Below are 18054 nucleotides of genomic sequence, written 5' to 3' on the forward strand. Positions count from 1 at the left end.
TTATTTATAAGAAAAATTGACTTGAAAATGATGACAGATTTCTAACCAGTGACATTTCTTCTTTTAAGGAACTGTGGGAAATTTTTGAATGATGAATAAATTTCATGAAGATATATTACATTTGAATAATGCTAGTTGCAGCCATATCCATGTTGTAATGTATTTGTCGAATCACAATAGGCAGTACAGAGATAAGCATAGAATAAAATGGCATGTAAGATATTATTTTTTTCTGAAAACTGCTGCATAATGTTTTGTTTGTAGAACCCCCCATAGGGATCAACATGCCCATGGAAATTAAGATATTTGATGAAATGGGAATCAAGTTCAAAACGGTTCACCGCACAATAATTGGACATATCAATTCATCCAAAACTTTCGTCTTAAATTCAGGCAGTTACTGCTTAAGTGATTTCTATCCTATTTTGTAACATGATCAATTCTGTATGAGCTCACTCAAATTTTCAATAACAGGCATTAATTTATTTTTGTCAAACTTTTTTGTTACATTAATTCAATTTTATTATTTTCGATTTAATTGATAAAGAACCTACAAGCATTTGTGTAGGAGCATGATGAAAAACAATTGCTTTTATTTCTATTCTTTTTGCCCAAGGATTACACATGAAAGAATTAAACAGTTGAAATATCCATGCCTTGGAAAAGATAATTTCCTCGAAAATTCTTTGAAAACATGAAGTGCAATATATCAGTCTTTGAAAAAGTGCAATGGGGAATCATTTATTTAGTCTTTAACTAATCCCTCTTGGATCAAGTCATATCTACATCATCACTCCTAAGAATAGAGTGGTCACCTTAAAATTCAATATTACAAAATTAAATTGCAATGTAATTGTACAAATTTTGTTGTAAGATTTTTACTCAGTAGTCATTTGAAATAATTTAAAAATCAAGTTTTCAATTGAGGATAGGTTTGTTCTAACTAATTTTTGAAGGGTCACAGTGCATTTCCATGAATAGGTAGATAGATATTTTGGGTATGTAGAATGGTGTTTTAATGAATTTTCATAAATGGGAAAATTAATCGAGAACATATTCTTGGATCAAGTATGAGAGTCCAAAAGTATTATTTAAATGATAATAGCTATCATGTACCTATTTATTTCAATAGGTGTTAATTTAAAATTACCACTCTAATCCTGTCCATTTAAAATATATTGCATCAAACCAAGTAGACAAAACAAAATTCAGTGATTGAAAATAAACCCTTTAGTCTTCTGACCCCCTGTGGGGCAGAGCACTCAGGAAGTCACAGGGTATCCATTAAGCATTTCAACATTTGTGTCATAAACATAGCATTCCAATGGAATCCACTAAGATCTTTTCTTCAAGGGCCATCAACAACATAGGGATATCTAGATGGTTTTACATTTTAGTCAATGGGGGGTCATCATCAATTGGTCTTACTTTTTCCCTGAAACATTGCTTGGATTGTATCATAATAACATTTGAATTATTGCCAACTCAAATGGATCATCAACCCTAGAGAATGATTGACTCCCAAAAATGTTAAAAATCACTTGGCCTATCAGAAATTAGCATAAATGGCACAATCAAAATAAAATGGAAAGTAAACACATATTTAGGGGTGCTTATCTTTTGTTATTTTCCATAAGTCTCCTCCTGAGCAATCACTGCTCATGTATGGGTTTGAATTTTGGTTTTTTAAATTATGCAAAACTCCACCAAAAATATGCGAAATTCCAATTTGCAAAAATATAAGTATGTTGGATCCAATAGTTAAGCATAAGAGAAAGTGATTTAGGACTAATTGAAATTTAAAACTGTGCTTACCTGAACATTTCATGCTGTCCTTATTGAAGTCAAAACCCTTAATGCACGTACATTTGTACACACCTTTAACTTCTAAACATTTTGAATGAGCATCTTTGCACCCATAACTAGGGTTACAGAGTCCATTTGGTGCTGAAAGAAAGTAGGAAATAATATTTACAAAACAAAATAAGGTGTTTTCTCAAATAAGCTTATTGCTAAAAGCCTAAATTTATGGCTTATATTTATTGTGAAAGCATCCATAACACTTAAACCAAGCTTACAATAATTGTCTCACCTACCTACATTTCCTTTTGCATTTATCTATCTAAAACACAAAAATGATTGCAAAGGTTATCTTTAAGCCTAGTACATTTAAACATATTTTTGTGGTATTATTCATATATTACTTGCAAGATGGCAATTCATCCAATAATGACAGAATGGAACTGGAATAACATACAGCTCGGTTCAAGGTGTCTATCTACCTATTAAAGATAGGTTTTGAGTGGTCCCCATAGCTGCTATACTCTACATAGTGAATCCTTTCATCCTGTTTTTCCAACATTATGTCCTTCTTCAGGTCTTATACCTTCTATTTAACTTCATACTCACTAAAAACCTAATTTCTCCCATCCTCTGCCCAGCCTATTTAATATTAAATCTTCTATTATGCTTCCCACAACTCTCATTATTCCCTTCACCCATTTTTCAGATTTCCCCTGGCCACTTTCGTGTCTCATACTCTAAAGTTCATTGTGTGCTTATCTATATCCATGAAAGATGGTCAAAGGCTTCAGGGGTCATTGGTTTCAGGTCCAAAAAGCACTTGACTTAATATTAAAGTCTTTATATTTTTATTTACTGAACTCACTTTCCTTCTTCTCGTAAATACATTTGTTGTCAAAAAAATTCCTTTCCTAACATTACTGTGTCAATTTTCCTCCAAAATCTGGTAAAATATGTTATTGATGAGATACCCTGTTCTAATTTATTTCCTCTTACTTCAATGGCCAGCTTGGTTATCTTGCTTTCTGTACAAAGTACCATTCAAGCAATTTCCAGGCATTAAAAGATATTATTTGAGTTTCCTATTGATTATGGGATATGATTTTCAGAGTTCAATGAGATCATCGAGAATTTTCATTACAAACATCAATGATTTTCTTGTGATATTGTCTGCTTTTACAGTGATTGTATAAGCAAGCGATTACATACAAGGTAATATATTTTTAAAAACTTGGTTGTCTTTACTCACGTGCCAAACATTTTTCTCCATCTTTTTTATAATTCTTGTTGCAATTGCATGTTTTTTTGTTTTTAATTTCTGTGCAGGTTGCAAAGTAAGAGGCACAGTCATCTCCAACACATACTTCTCCCAGTGCTATGAAACATAATTATTATTGTTATTTCACTGTTAATTTGCATTCTAAAGTAAAAATTAATATATTCAATTATAGTAGTCATAATAATCCAACTCTTTTAATTTAATGGGTAGCTTAGAATTAATGATTAGATTATTTAATCAATAAAGATAATGGCTACTACAATTCAAACCGTTCCTACAATGCTTTAAACATTGATATAATAAGTTTCAATTTAGTAAAACAAGAAAAACATTTTCTCTAGATAGTACTTATCTATATACTTGGCTAGATCTTCTGTATATCACATTGAAATCAGCTAACTACATGTAATGCTGTTTTATAGCAATAAAGAGATGCTTATAGAAATATGTCACCCAGAGGCTAAGCCATATAAACCAATGTACTGAATAGTAGACATATCATGCCAATTGAATTACATATCCCATGTACATATAATATGTGCTTGGCCAATTATGGGCAGAATAAAATAGTAAGTAAAATGCAAATAACTAAAACAACATATATATTTCATTTTGCAGAATGACAAAACATATATCCAACCACAATCAATAAGAAATGAATAAACACAAAAAATCAAAACATAAAAAATCACTCTGAGTAAATGATGAGTAAAACCCAAAGTAGAGAACATGAAATTGTGAAAATGGAAAAAATGAATAAGGATAAAAATAAAATCAGCACAATCAATGCACAGCAGTCTGGACTTACAAGCTTTGCAAATTCCATCCATGAAGTGGTGAGTTTTGTTCAAGCAAGCACAGAATCCATTATTACAAATCATTGTTGGAGACCCGCAACTGTCATTAGTGCATGGCTTAGCATAATCTGTTTAGGAATAGAATAAAATATGTCACTTACATTTGGTATTCATGCTCATAAGACTAATTGGAAGGTTATCCCATATTTGAAATATGTAGCAATATTTATGAGAGTATATATTTTTAAAAATATTGCAGATCATACTAAGTATATAGCTGCACAAAGCACTAAATAATGACTTAAAATTATTACATTAAATTGAATATGTTATCATGTTAGTTCCTTAAGAAAATTTTTACAATGTGACCTAAAGCTCTGCTTTCTGCATAGGACTATTTTTTGTATTCAAAGTTTTTAATTATTTACTTATTTGCGTTCGTTGAACATTCCATGGCTACTACGAGTATATAATGCACGTTTACTTACTGTAAGTACACAATTGATCTTTTTCACTGTAGCCTATGTTACATTCACATGTTTTATTTTGTCCACACTTCATTGCTGTTGTACCACAATCGTTATCTTTACTGCAATTAGCCCCATACACTGTAAAAAAGGTGCAATAGATTTCATAAGTGAACTATCAATGGAAACCTTACAATACTAAATGATCATTAAAAACATTTTAACAGTTGGAAAAAGGTCCTATGTTTATTAAATCATGTTTATATTGTGATCGGCACCCAATATGAATCTTAAGTCACTGTCACAAATGTGAAGCCCACTCCCATTCAGGAAGTAATAAATGAGTATTAACATTTTTTAATTGAATACAGAATTTCATTTCAGACATTCCTGTTGGCTCTCTGCCAAAATGACCCTGCTGAACGAACTTTAAATGGTGCATGATTTCCCTAAATCCTTCATATGCATGCCTGATTGTGTAGATGAGTAAAGAAAATGTGTTTTGCATGCATGAGCTTCCAATTCAGGAGTACATTGGTAGGGAAAAGGGATATGGACTAGGGGAAGGTAGGAATTCCTGTCTCCAACCTCTCTTCTTAAAGGCTTAAACCAATGTCTCCTGGAGATTCCTCTCCACCAGGAGAAGGTGGATTGAGAGATTAATTTGCTCAATGCATGAATGTCAAAAGAAATGAGAGCATGACAAAGGAAGATTTAAAGTAAGGAACAGCAGTGAGAATAAATACAAATAAAACAGAATTCATAGTTACTTTCTAATGATATTCAGTCAATACCCAATTAGAAGTGCTGGATAAAATAGGCAAATAATTTCTGTGCATAAGCTAGTACAAAGTGAATATGCTTATTAAATGTCTCTCATAGAGACAGTTATTTATATCAATTGTTATTAAATATCCTCAAGTATGAATTGCTTTCATTTGAAGTACCATCAAGTCACCAAATGTAGCTATAATGAGGAAAAAATGGTAATGAAATTAAGTTGGATCCCATTAGTGCTTAATGAGAGTTGATAATTTAATCTTTGAAAAGGTGAATCAGAAAAGGAGGATCAGAATGGTGTGGTGGTTAATGCGCTGGTTTCCCACCCAGAGGGCCCAGGTTCCTGGAAACAACAGCAGATATTTTCCGTATTATCCCCATCCCTACTTGATGTGCTTTGTGGAGAGCACTTTAAGTAAGTATGACATCCGTGAGATAGAAAGTTAAGCTGTGGTCACCCTTGCTCCCTTTTGCTAAGAGTGGGCTAATACTGATGACGGGTTTCTCTTGACCCTTCCTCCTTTGCCATCCATCCCTAATGGCACAGATGACCGCAGCAGTCCATCGCCACCCCTAATGACTACTACAACTGCAATTGTAAATGAGAAAATTAAGCCTATACATTTAAGTCAGTTTATTCTCTTGGGGCTAAAATTATAATAAATGAGGGTAAAAACAAATGTTTCAGAATGAAATAAAATTTCACAATGTGTCCCATGAACTGAGTGCTAAAGATTGAAAGAGGAATGAAGATTCTATTTCCATCATTTGAAATTATGAAGAGGTTTGAATATTTTATATATTTGAAATTTGAATATTATATTATGTTTTGTAAGTGTATCTCTATGCCTCACACATATTCATTCTATCCATTCTGGAAGAAGCAGCATGAATTGCTAGAATGTTTTGAACTATCTCTGATGAGTAAAAGTGATACCATTGGCATTGCAGCTCCTAAACTACTCCATTTAGTGACAACTTTTTATCTTTAAGCAATAGATCATTCTCATGTCAAGATTAGTTACTCTGGAAATCTTAAGGAGATCTTTAAGAAACTTTATAAGTCAATAGAATGATTAATCCATCACAACCCTATTTATAGGGTTGTGATGGATTAATCCTTTTTATAGGGCTCCCTATTTATAGGGAGCAAGAGATTGCTGAATCCCTTGATTCAATGCCATCACTGAGCATTTTCCATTGTTCTAGAAGAAAAAAGAATATATATTATTATTTAATCTCTTACACACTATTAGTCCTAAGTAATATATAGCACTTTAAGTTTGCAATAGCCCAGCAACCATTAACTGCCAAGTGAAATTTATTGGCATAACATAAGACAAAAATACTTGGTAAATAAAAATATTCTCCTTCATGATCCAATGATCCAATGAAGTAAAATTAAGTGAAAGGCAAATGTCCACCATCTCATTCACTCATCCATCATCTTCAGATGTGAATGCCATGAAAATGATGGACAGGTTATCTGTTGAAATGTCAGCAGCAATGCAGAACATTACCCAATGGAAATAGGGAGAAGAATTCATAATGATCATATACCGAGAAATCATCATTGAAAGAGAACCTACTTGTTCTAAAATCAAAGAATAATTTTTTTGTTATGTACCAAAAATATCAAGTACTACATATATGTTCTTTAATCCAAAAGATGTAAATGATTAATGATTGTCAATGAACAATAATGCATGAGTGCCATATTTAAATTTTCCTTAATTTTTTGCATCAGCACTCCTCATCCCCAAAGTAATGAGAGTGTTATTTAGATGTCTTCTACAATGGCATTCAAATAGAACATTTGAATATTGAATTGAAATGAAATTATTGACTTTGTAATTCCATACACTTAATTGAAAAACACGACCTAGGTTTCAATGTTGAATGTCATCATCAGGTGGTCCTCGTAGAAGCAAACTGGTATTATGTACCTTCTGATTGGGGGAGGGAGGTTGGTCAGAGAAGGAGGGTAAGGGAGGGTTAAAAAGGTTAAAATGTAGCTGGGAGGAAAAGAGAATTACATCTTTCAGTGTCAATCGCTGACTTGCAGGAGTGGTATGTCTAGGAGGGTGCAGTGGGAGGGATGCAAAATTTCATTTGCAAGTTCATTCTTGTGACAGATGCATTTCAAAATTTCCAACTACTCCCAAGCGTCAAGCCTTTGACCTTTATTTTCAAAATGAAGAATTTTAGTCACAAAGTCACTTTTGTGATCATTCTTGATGAGGTGCTTCGCAAAGAGGGATGTTAGGTTCTCATTCTTTACACATGCTTGGTGTTCTTTTATCCTTTCTTTAAATTTTTGCCCTGTTTGCCCAACATACTTTGAGTTACATCAAGCACTTTAATTCATACACTCCACTCATCTCGTCTTCGAGAACTTTGTCTTTAGTGTGAGAGATCAGGTTCTTAAGGTATGAACCACTGTAAAAGGCAACTTTGATTTTTTCTTTGGGTGAAATTTTGATTGTTTTTTAAGAAATATTCCCTAGATTATTTTCAGTTACTCTCAGTTCTTTTTTAACTCCCTTACTCCCATTTATCCTTAACTAAGAAAAGGAATAAAACAGTGCTTACAAAAATTTAATTTAGCTTTGGGTTTGATCACCTACACACCAGTGATTTGAATCTCTAATTTATAATAACAAATTTCCAGCCTGCATTCACTTCACCTCTTCTCCTAATTTATCTATGATTGGCATTAAACCCATAGGAACCTGCTTGTCAAGCATGTTTCTCCATTAGCCTCAACCTTATAGCCAAGGGCACAAATGCAAGTCATGCCGTCAGATATTTGGGCTGCAGTGCTGCAGGTGTTATTTGCATTACAAGTTGAATTCGGAAATAAATTCATAAAAAGAGAGTTAATAAATTGGAGGTAGCATGTGAATTTCCCACTGACATTATCATTCATAGTTATTTTATGTAATGATGCACAAGAAAGGGTATCCAAAGACATAAATAAAGGATAAACAAAACATGTCCATTTGACTATAAAATAGAAAAAAATATTAATGCTAAGCATGTTTTCTACATTCTCAAGATTGTTTCAAATAACATGAAGCATAGGCATGAATATAAATCAAAGTGAATGCAACAAATAATACGAAAAGATTTTAAAAATTACCAACAACATGACATCTGATAATAATTCGGCGTTTTATGATGGAGGTAATACAATGCAGTTGAAAGGACAGAAGTAAGATATATATTAGAGAATGTGCCAAAGACATATAATACATTAATTAAAGATCATTCAAACCAATAGTAACTTGACAGCTTCGGTGAATCATCCATTTATTTTGTTCAGCCAGAATAATTAGAAAAGAAAAAACAAAATAAGTGATTCTAAATGTGCTACGTAGGAAAATTAAAAATAGATACGATCGAATATTGCCATTTTAGTAGTAAAACATTAACATTCAAGCAATTAATTATAAAAATAAAGAAAAAAGAAAAAGAGAGGTGCTTACATGACTTGCAGGAACTACCAATGAGCGTGTATTGAGAAGCACATTTGCATGTGGAGTTCTCACAGGTCAATGTGGGGTCGTCACATTTCTCGCTTGCAGAGCAACTGTCGCCATAGTCTGGAAGTGGAAGATTTCAATGGTAAGATGCAAATATTCAATTCTTCCTGCAGCCAATTATTAACTTAAAATGCAATTGAATGAAGCCATCCTCAGGCACTTTACTCCTGATTTGCCTTTTAATAAATCCGCATGTTACCTTCCAATTACGAGGTCATAATGATGCGCCTTAATCGTTACCAGTAACACTACTACCATTGATGACCACACCAATCAAGCCACAACATATCCAATTCAAAGATCCACTCAAAGGAGGAGATGCGATTAGAGCAGGGATTACCAGGAGATGGACAGTCACCCCCCGTCTCCCATGGAGGTGAGTAATCAATGACCAAATAACAGACTTCCAGTCAAAATCCCTAAACTGCATTTCATACCGAAATATATGGCTCTTGAACGACTGGGAAATTACTCACGTTTAACGCAGCGTGCTTCGTCATCATGGTAGCCACTCTTGCAGGCACACTTGTTGGCAGTACACGCCGCGTTAGGCACGCAGTCTTCTGGCTTTTGGCATGTTCCATTTATGGCTGAGGTTAGAAATATAATAAATGATTCATTGTTAGCGAATTTCAAGTTCTTAAATACGATGAAGTAAAACAAACGTTACCAATTACAGTAGGTTGTAATGAAAACAGGAAAATCCGAGCACATTCGATTCCATGGGTCTTTCTTAACTCAAATCACTAAGCGTATTTTTATGGATAAGGTTCCAGCATCAAATATCTGCCTTCCTCATTTGGCATATTGTAGAATGGAATAATCAATTAATATTAATTTGCGTATGTAGTACTGTTGCAATACAAGGCATTAAAAAGAATTCAAATCATGACGTAACCTCGTAAAAATTCTTCACTGCCGAGGCAAATCTACACATAGTTATAGAATGCGGACAAGAGAAGTGCTTACGTGACTTGCAGGAATTACCAATCAGCGTGTATTGAGAAGCACATTTGCATGTGGAGTTCTCACAGGTCAATGTGGGGTCGTCACATGTCTCGTTTGAAGAGCAACTGTCGCCATAGTCTGTAAGTGGAAGATTTCAATGGTAAGGTGCAAATATTCAATTCTTCCTGCAGCCTATCATTAACTTAAAATGCGATTAAATGAAACCATCGTCAGGCATTTTACTCCTGATTTGCCTTTTAATAAATCCGCAAGGTACCTTCCAATTACTATTTCGGTTTTACCACACTTAGAGACAGAATTGGTAACTTTGGATTTTTAGGCATAACGTTTTCAAATAATTCTTCCGCCAATCACAAGTCTTAATTTTCCAAAAATTAAAAAGGTTTCATTTGCAGAGTATTTAGTATTTATGGCATATGGGCATTTTATTGGGAAAACAAGTTGTATAGCAGGCTGGGCTTTGGACAAAAGTTGTTAGGGTCCGGGACTAATGCACGAGTACGCCCCTGGAAACCCTCAGCCCCCAACAAGATGTGCAATAATTCTGATCTTGATATTCCTGGAAAAGAACAGGCGGATGAAGATAGTGGAAGAATACCCCAATGACTCCCCATTTGCGAATCCATTCATATCTCGTTAGGTCTAGTGCTGGGTGGGAAATGCCGTTTCCTAAGAAATCTACATACTAGTGGACAGCGGAGTTGCTTTCACAACGTGTATTACAATGACCTAATCACTGTGTCTCGCAAACCATTTCCCCCATAAAATGTTGCAAATATTTAATGAGCTATGGTGCTAATTAACGGTTTTTAACTGGTAGACCCTTAATTCCAATGTTGATCGTGCCAACCCCGAATTTCGGTCTTGCTGAATTATTTTTATGCTACTAATTTCTCGCAATTGCGTGCAGGTCATCCAGTTAAAGTCACCCTTGTGGTTTTCTTGAACTAGTAACTTGTTCTGTTTCCTTTTTTTTCATTTTACGTTACTTTTCATTACTGCCCTGTGTAAAAGTAAAGTAAAGCATGTCCAGGAGAACACTGAACAAATTACCATTTGAACAAAGCCTCGAGAGTTACATAAACGGGATGATCCGTAGATTTGGTTGCACTTGCGAGGAATAGACGATGTCTTAATGATGCGCCTTAATCGTTACCAGTAACACTACTACCATTGATGACCACACCAATCAAGCCACAACATATCAAATTCAAAGATCCACTCAAAGGAGGAGATGCGATTAGAGCAGGGATTACCAGGAGATGGACAGTCACCCCCCGTCTCCCATGGAGGTGAGTAATCAATGACCAAATAACAGACTTCCAGTCAAAATCCCTAAACTGCATTTCATACCGAAATATATGGCTCTTGAACGACTGGGAAATTACTCACGTTTAACGCAGCGTGCTTCGTCATCATGGTAGCCACTCTTGCAGGCACACTTGTTGGCAGTACACGCCGCGTTAGGCACGCAGTCTTCTGGCTTTTGGCATGTTCCATTTATGGCTGAGGTTAGAAATATAATAAATGATTCATTGTTAGCGAATTTCAAGTTCTTAAATACGATGAAGTAAAACAAACGTTACCAATTACAGTAGGTTGTAATGAAAACAGGAAAATCCGAGCACATTCGATTCCATGGGTCTTTCTTAACTCAAATCACTAAGCGTATTTTTATGGATAAGGTTCCAGCATCAAATATCTGCCTTCCTCATTTGGCATATTGTAGAATGGAATAATCAATTAATATTAATTTGCGTATGTAGTACTGTTGCAATACAAGGCATTAAAAAGAATTCAAATCATGACGTAACCTCGTAAAAATTCTTCACTGCCGCGGCATTTCTACAAGTAGTTATAGAATGCGGACAAGAGAAGTGCTTACGTGACTTGCAGGAATTACCAATCAGCGTGTATTGAGAAGCACATTTGCATGTGGAGTTCTCACAGGTCAATGTGGGGTCGTCACATGTCTCGTTTGAAGAGCAACTGTCGCCATAGTCTGTAAGTGGAAGATTTCAATGGTAAGGTGCAAATATTCAATTCTTCCTGCAGCCTATCATTAACTTAAAATGCGATTAAATGAAACCATCGTCAGGCATTTTACTCCTGATTTGCCTTTTAATAAATCCGCAAGGTACCTTCCAATTACTATTTCGGTTTTACCACACTTAGAGACAGAATTGGTAACTTTGGATTTTTAGGCATAACGTTTTCAAATAATTCTTCCGCCAATCACAAGTCTTAATTTTCCAAAAATTAAAAAGGTTTCATTTGCAGAGTATTTAGTATTTATGGCATATGGGCATTTTATTGGGAAAACAAGTTGTATAGCAGGCTGGGCTTTGGACAAAAGTTGTTAGGGTCCGGGACTAATGCACGAGTACGCCCATGGAAACTCTCATCCCTCAACAAGATGTGCAATAATTCTGATCTAGATATCCCTGGTGAATAACAGGCGGAGCAGGATAGGGGAAGAATAACCCAATGACTCCCCATTTGCGAATCCATTCATATCTCGTTAGGTCTAGTGCTTGGTGGGAAATGCTGATACCTATGAATTCTACGTACTGGTGGACAGTGGAGTTGCTTTCATACCGTGTATTACAATGACCTAATCACTGTGTCTCGCAAACCATTTCCCCCATAAAATGTTGCAAATATTTAATGAGCTATGGTGCTAATTAACGGTGTGCCACTGAATACACCCTTCTTTTCAATGTTGATCGTGCTAACTCCGGATTTCGGTCTGGGTGAATTGTTTTTATGCTACTAATTTCTCGCAATTGCGTGCAGGTCATCCAGTTAAAGTCACCATTGTGGTTTTCTGGAGTAGTAACTTGTTCTGCTTCCTTTTTTACCATTTTACGTTACTTTTTATTACTACCCTGTGTAAAAGTAAAGTAAAGCTTGTCCAGGAGAACACTGAACAAATTCCCATTTGAACAAAGCCTCGAGAGTTACATAAACGGGATGATCCGTAGATTTGGTTGCAACTTGCGAGGAATAGACGATGTCTTAATGATGCGCCTTAATCGTTACCAGTAACACTACTACCATTGATGACCACACCAATCAAGCCACAACATATCAAATTCAAAGATCCACTCAAAGGAGGAGATGCGATTAGAGGAGGGATTACCAGGAGATGGACAGTCACCCCCCGACTCCCATGGAGGTGAGTAATCAATGACCAAATAACAGACTTCCAGTCAAAATCCCTAAACTGCATTTCATACCGAAATATATGGCTCTTGAACGACTGGGAAATTACTCACGTTTAACGCAGCGTGCTTCGTCATCATGGTAGCCACTCTTGCAGGCACACTTGTTGGCAGTACACTCCGCGTTAGGCACGCAGTCTTCTGGCTTTTGGCATGTTCCATTTATGACTGTGGTTAGAAATATAATAAAGGATTCATTGTTAGCGAATTTCAAGTTCTTAAATACGATGAAGTAAAACTAACGTTACCAATTACAGTAGGTTGTAATGAAAACAGGAAAATCCGAGCACATTCGATTCCATGGGTCTTTCTTAACTTAAATAACTAAGCATATTTTTATGGATAAGGTTCCAGTATCACATCTCTGCCTTCCTTATTTGGCATATTGTAGAATGGAATAATCAATTAATATTAATTTGCGTATGTAGTACTGTTGCAATACAAGGCATTAAAAGGAATTCAAATCATGACGTAATCTCGTAAAAATTCTTCACAGCCGCGGCATTTCTACAAGTAGTTATAGAATGCGGACAAGAGAAGTGCTTACGTGACTTGCAGGAACTATCAATCAGCGTGTACTGAGAGGCACATTTGCATGTGGAGTTCTCACAGGTCAATGTGGGGTCAACACATGTCTCGCTTGCAGTGCAACTGTCGCCATAGTCTGTAAGTGGAAGATTTCAATGGTAAGGTGCAAATATTCAATTCTTCCTGCAGCCTATCATTAACTTAAAATGCGATTAAATGAAACCATCGTCAGGCATTTTACTCCTGATTTGCCTTTTAATAAATCCGCAAGGTACCTTCCAATTACTATTTCGGTTTTACCACACTTAGAGACAGAATTGGTAACTTTGGATTTTTAGGCATAACGTTTTCAAATAATTCTTCCGCCAATCACAAGTCTTAATTTTCCAAAAATTAAAAAGGTTTCATTTGCAGAGTATTTAGTATTTATGGCATATGGGCATTTTATTGGGAAAACAAGTTGTATAGCAGGCTGGGCTTTGGACAAAAGTTGTTAGGGTCCGGGACTAATGCACGAGTACGCCCCTGGAAACCCTCAGCCCCCAACAAGATGTGCAATAATTCTGATCTTGATATTCCTGGAAAAGAACAGGCGGATGAAGATAGTGGAAGAATACCCCAATGACTCCCCATTTGCGAATCCATTCATATCTCGTTAGGTCTAGTGCTGGGTGGGAAATGCCGTTTCCTAAGAAATCTACATACTAGTGGACAGCGGAGTTGCTTTCACAACGTGTATTACAATGACCTAATCACTGTGTCTCGCAAACCATTTCCCCCATAAAATGTTGCAAATATTTAATGAGCTATGGTGCTAATTAACGGTTTTTAACTGGTAGACCCTTAATTCCAATGTTGATCGTGCCAACCCCGAATTTCGGTCTTGCTGAATTATTTTTATGCTACTAATTTCTCGCAATTGCGTGCAGGTCATCCAGTTAAAGTCACCCTTGTGGTTTTCTTGAACTAGTAACTTGTTCTGTTTCCTTTTTTTTCATTTTACGTTACTTTTCATTACTGCCCTGTGTAAAAGTAAAGTAAAGCATGTCCAGGAGAACACTGAACAAATTACCATTTGAACAAAGCCTCGAGAGTTACATAAACGGGATGATCCGTAGATTTGGTTGCACTTGCGAGGAATAGACGATGTCTTAATGATGCGCCTTAATCGTTACCAGTAACACTACTACCATTGATGACCACACCAATCAAGCCACAACATATCCAATTCAAAGATCCACTCAAAGGAGGAGATGCGATTAGAGCAGGGATTACCAGGAGATGGACAGTCACCCCCCGTCTCCCATGGAGGTGAGTAATCAATGACCAAATAACAGACTTCCAGTCAAAATCCCTAAACTGCATTTCATACCGAAATATATGGCTCTTGAACGACTGGGAAATTACTCACGTTTAACGCAGCGTGCTTCGTCATCATGGTAGCCACTCTTGCAGGCACACTTGTTGGCAGTACACGCCGCGTTAGGCACGCAGTCTTCTGGCTTTTGGCATGTTCCATTTATGGCTGAGGTTAGAAATATAATAAATGATTCATTGTTAGCGAATTTCAAGTTCTTAAATACGATGAAGTAAAACAAACGTTACCAATTACAGTAGGTTGTAATGAAAACAGGAAAATCCGAGCACATTCGATTCCATGGGTCTTTCTTAACTCAAATCACTAAGCGTATTTTTATGGATAAGGTTCCAGCATCAAATATCTGCCTTCCTCATTTGGCATATTGTAGAATGGAATAATCAATTAATATTAATTTGCGTATGTAGTACTGTTGCAATACAAGGCATTAAAAAGAATTCAAATCATGACGTAACCTCGTAAAAATTCTTCACTGCCGAGGCAAATCTACACATAGTTATAGAATGCGGACAAGAGAAGTGCTTACGTGACTTGCAGGAATTACCAATCAGCGTGTATTGAGAAGCACATTTGCATGTGGCGTTATCACAGGTCAATTTGGGGTCGTCACATGGCTTGTCATTGGAGCAACTGTCGCCATAGTCTGGAAGTGGAAGATTTCAATGGTAAAGTGCAAATATCCATTTTCTTCTGCAGTTGTGTATTAACTCAATATACATTAAATAAAGCTATCGTTTCCCACTTTTCTGCAAATTTACCATATGTAAATGTGGAAAACCTAAATTCACGCAAAGTGTCATGCGGACGCAATGTTTTTTCTATGCATTAGGACACCTAGGTAGTTTATTAATGGGATTGATCCCGCGGCAAAAATAAGATGATCCAGGTTCGAATGCCGTTCAAGTCGAATGATTTTTACACTTAAATTCCTTCATTGGCATATACAATCCGAATGGCAATGTTGAATGTTCTGCCACGGCAGCGGCTGTAGTTTCTTTTAACTCACATGCATCTAGTTTGGACAGTTTTTCCCGAAACGTGTTGAAAGTGAGGCGGTGTAGTAGGGATAGGTGGTCGAACTAGTTTTAGCCGCACTTGCTCAGAGAATTCATTCTAAATGTAGTCTTTCAATATGAAGGTAAGGGTCGATTCCTGCAAGATGGTTATGGGATGTACCCATTTTTAGAGCGTTTCTGTGTTGACTGTGAGTGTTCTATCTGGCAGAGCACAGGTAGAACTAACGTTTAATGGTTGGACATTGATGCTTCCACACCCAAGCGAATGGATTGATCAGTAGGAGAGAACAGTGTTGGGTAAAATGATCGATTTCGGTCTCACGGATTCACTCCCATTGCTCAGAACGAAACATTTGCACGTGTACACCAAACAACTATTTGAATTCGTCATTCTCTTTTTGTGCGCAATTCGTTCCCTCTCTCTTCCATCGCCCTTACATTTGCATTTCCCATCCCGAATCCAGTGCTCACTACCGGAATAGGATCCCGAATATCCCGAATGACGCGAGGGTGAACCCTTGCACGATATTATCCAAATCTCACACATATTCGAGACTTGAGAGAGTGTTTTATTCAGCAGCAACTTGAATCATGTCAATATGCCACGTGGGAATTGGCTGCGAAGAGCCTTGGCATCAACAAGTTGTTTGCGCAAGCAATACAACATTTTACCAAGCGACCCACGCTACTTAGGCCTTCCCAAATTAGGCGCTACATACACAAGGCTTGCGTTTGACGTATTTGGTATGTACGTAGTTATTTTAACTTATTACTCATACGATGACTCCAAATGAATGAGATTTTCTGTCGTAAAACCGCAATTCACAGCCGTACACGCCCTAATGGACGTAGGCTGGCGTAGGATGAGAAGTCAAGATTTCGCATTCCAAAATGACTTACTTGAAGTCGTGCCAACGGCGAGTGTGATGGTAACGATGCAGTATATCAAGAATAATGAAAGACTCTTCAGTGCCATCTTCTATTAAAAATGCCTTGTGAGATCACCTGGAGGAAATAGGAAAGACAAATTAGAATTTGACAACGGCAAAACCATGGTTTGTGGATTTACAGTGCAGAGCGTGTCCAATGAGAAATCACGCCAGGTGTTCCGATGCAGTCGTTCTGATGTGATTTTTCCATTTTTTCTTCTTTTGAACACCTCCTTCTACATTGAAAGAGATAGTATTTATCAAAGTTTTTGAGAAAATGGGAAATTAATTACACGCAAGCTACATGCAAATATGAACGCAAATAAGGCTCTCATGTAGTCTAGGGTTTCAGTCACATTTGATTTTACTGGGAAACCTAAGAATTATGAATAGGTTGAAGGTTAATCAATGAAAGTCATAGGATTCTAAGTAATAGGAAATATTAAAACAAGAGACGGAAAATCGGTGCAGATGGAACTACTGGCGATGCAGAAAAGTTTTTTTTTAATGGACACATAAATAGTGGAAATTAATAATTTTTGGAAAGATGTGCAAGCCGGATAATCGGTGGGAAAAGTGAGAGAACTGAATAACTGCATAGAAGATACGTCAGTAATATGATATAATTATATATAAATATATTATATATATAACATATATCCATATATATAAATATATATAAACCATATATATATATATATATATATATATATATATATATATATATATATATATATATATATATATATAACGATCGTAAGGAAAAACTCACACGAGCGGCACAATAATGGGGCTGACACAAAACAACACAAATAGAAAAGAATAGACACATTTAAAAGAATACTCACATGGCAAAAATTGTTCGAGCTTTCGGCCCTCTCAGAGGCCTTCTTCAAGAGGGACTGAAAATATAATGTTGCTGGGGAGAGGGGAAAGGGGCATGGGTGGTGAGGGGACGTGTGGAGGGAATGCTGGGAGGGAAATTAAAGATGGCGGTTATGGGTGGGAATTTTGAAAGAACGGAAAGCTAGTATGTAGGCGGGTTCACGAGTTCTCACCTCTATGTTGGTGGCTGAATCAGGTAGGGATTATAGGATGCTAAGGGCAAAACACTGGTCGAATGAAAGGTTGTGGGAATTGGCGTGTGAAGGGATAGGAAGAGAAGAGAGTGAGGCAGCTCTTGAGTGAGAAAGCTCGAACAATTTACCGTGTGAGTGTTCTTTTAAATGTTCATCTCTGTGTACCCTCTTCCTCCCTTCGTCCCGTCCAACATCCCTATCCTGTTCCTTCCCTTTCTTCTTTTGCCCAACATTCTACCCTCTATCACAGTCTTCAACAT

At 36.4% G+C, this 18054-nt stretch overlaps 1 protein-coding gene across 1 annotated transcript; it reads right to left on the reverse strand.

The window, feature by feature from the left end:
• Positions 1–771: 771 nt before the first annotated feature.
• LOC139696539 (prion-like-(Q/N-rich) domain-bearing protein 25) lies at positions 772–16762 on the reverse strand. The gene is made up of 14 exons (XM_071595342.1): positions 16687–16762; positions 15297–15413; positions 14804–14917; positions 13412–13528; positions 12919–13032; positions 11526–11642; positions 11033–11146; positions 9641–9757; positions 9148–9261; positions 8615–8731; positions 4368–4487; positions 3891–4007; positions 1816–1947; positions 772–815 (listed from the first exon to the last, which is right to left on the reverse strand). Exons 1-14 carry the CDS (start codon positions 16760–16762, stop codon positions 772–774), a joined length of 1530 nt encoding a protein of 509 aa, XP_071451443.1.
• Between the last annotated feature and the right edge of the window lie 1292 nt (positions 16763–18054).

The sequence above is a fragment of the Hetaerina americana genome, unplaced genomic scaffold, assembly GCF_022747635.1.
Source record: "Hetaerina americana unplaced genomic scaffold, ioHetAmer1.1.p SCAF_7, whole genome shotgun sequence".
NCBI classification, from domain to species: domain Eukaryota; kingdom Metazoa; phylum Arthropoda; class Insecta; order Odonata; family Calopterygidae; genus Hetaerina; species Hetaerina americana.

Excerpts from the sequence above, each read along its gene's own strand:
- LOC139696539 (XM_071595342.1), bottom strand. The coding sequence starts at position 16,762 with ATGGCACTGAAGAGTCTTTCATTATTCTTGATATACTGCATCGTTACC. Across the intron at positions 13,529-14,803 it reads CGAAGCACGCTGCGTTAAAC|ACTATGGCGACAGTTGCACT; the intron begins GTGAGTAATTTC and ends TTCCACTTACAG. Across the intron at positions 8,732-9,147 it reads CGAAGCACGCTGCGTTAAAC|ACTATGGCGACAGTTGCTCT; the intron begins GTGAGTAATTTC and ends TTCCACTTCCAG.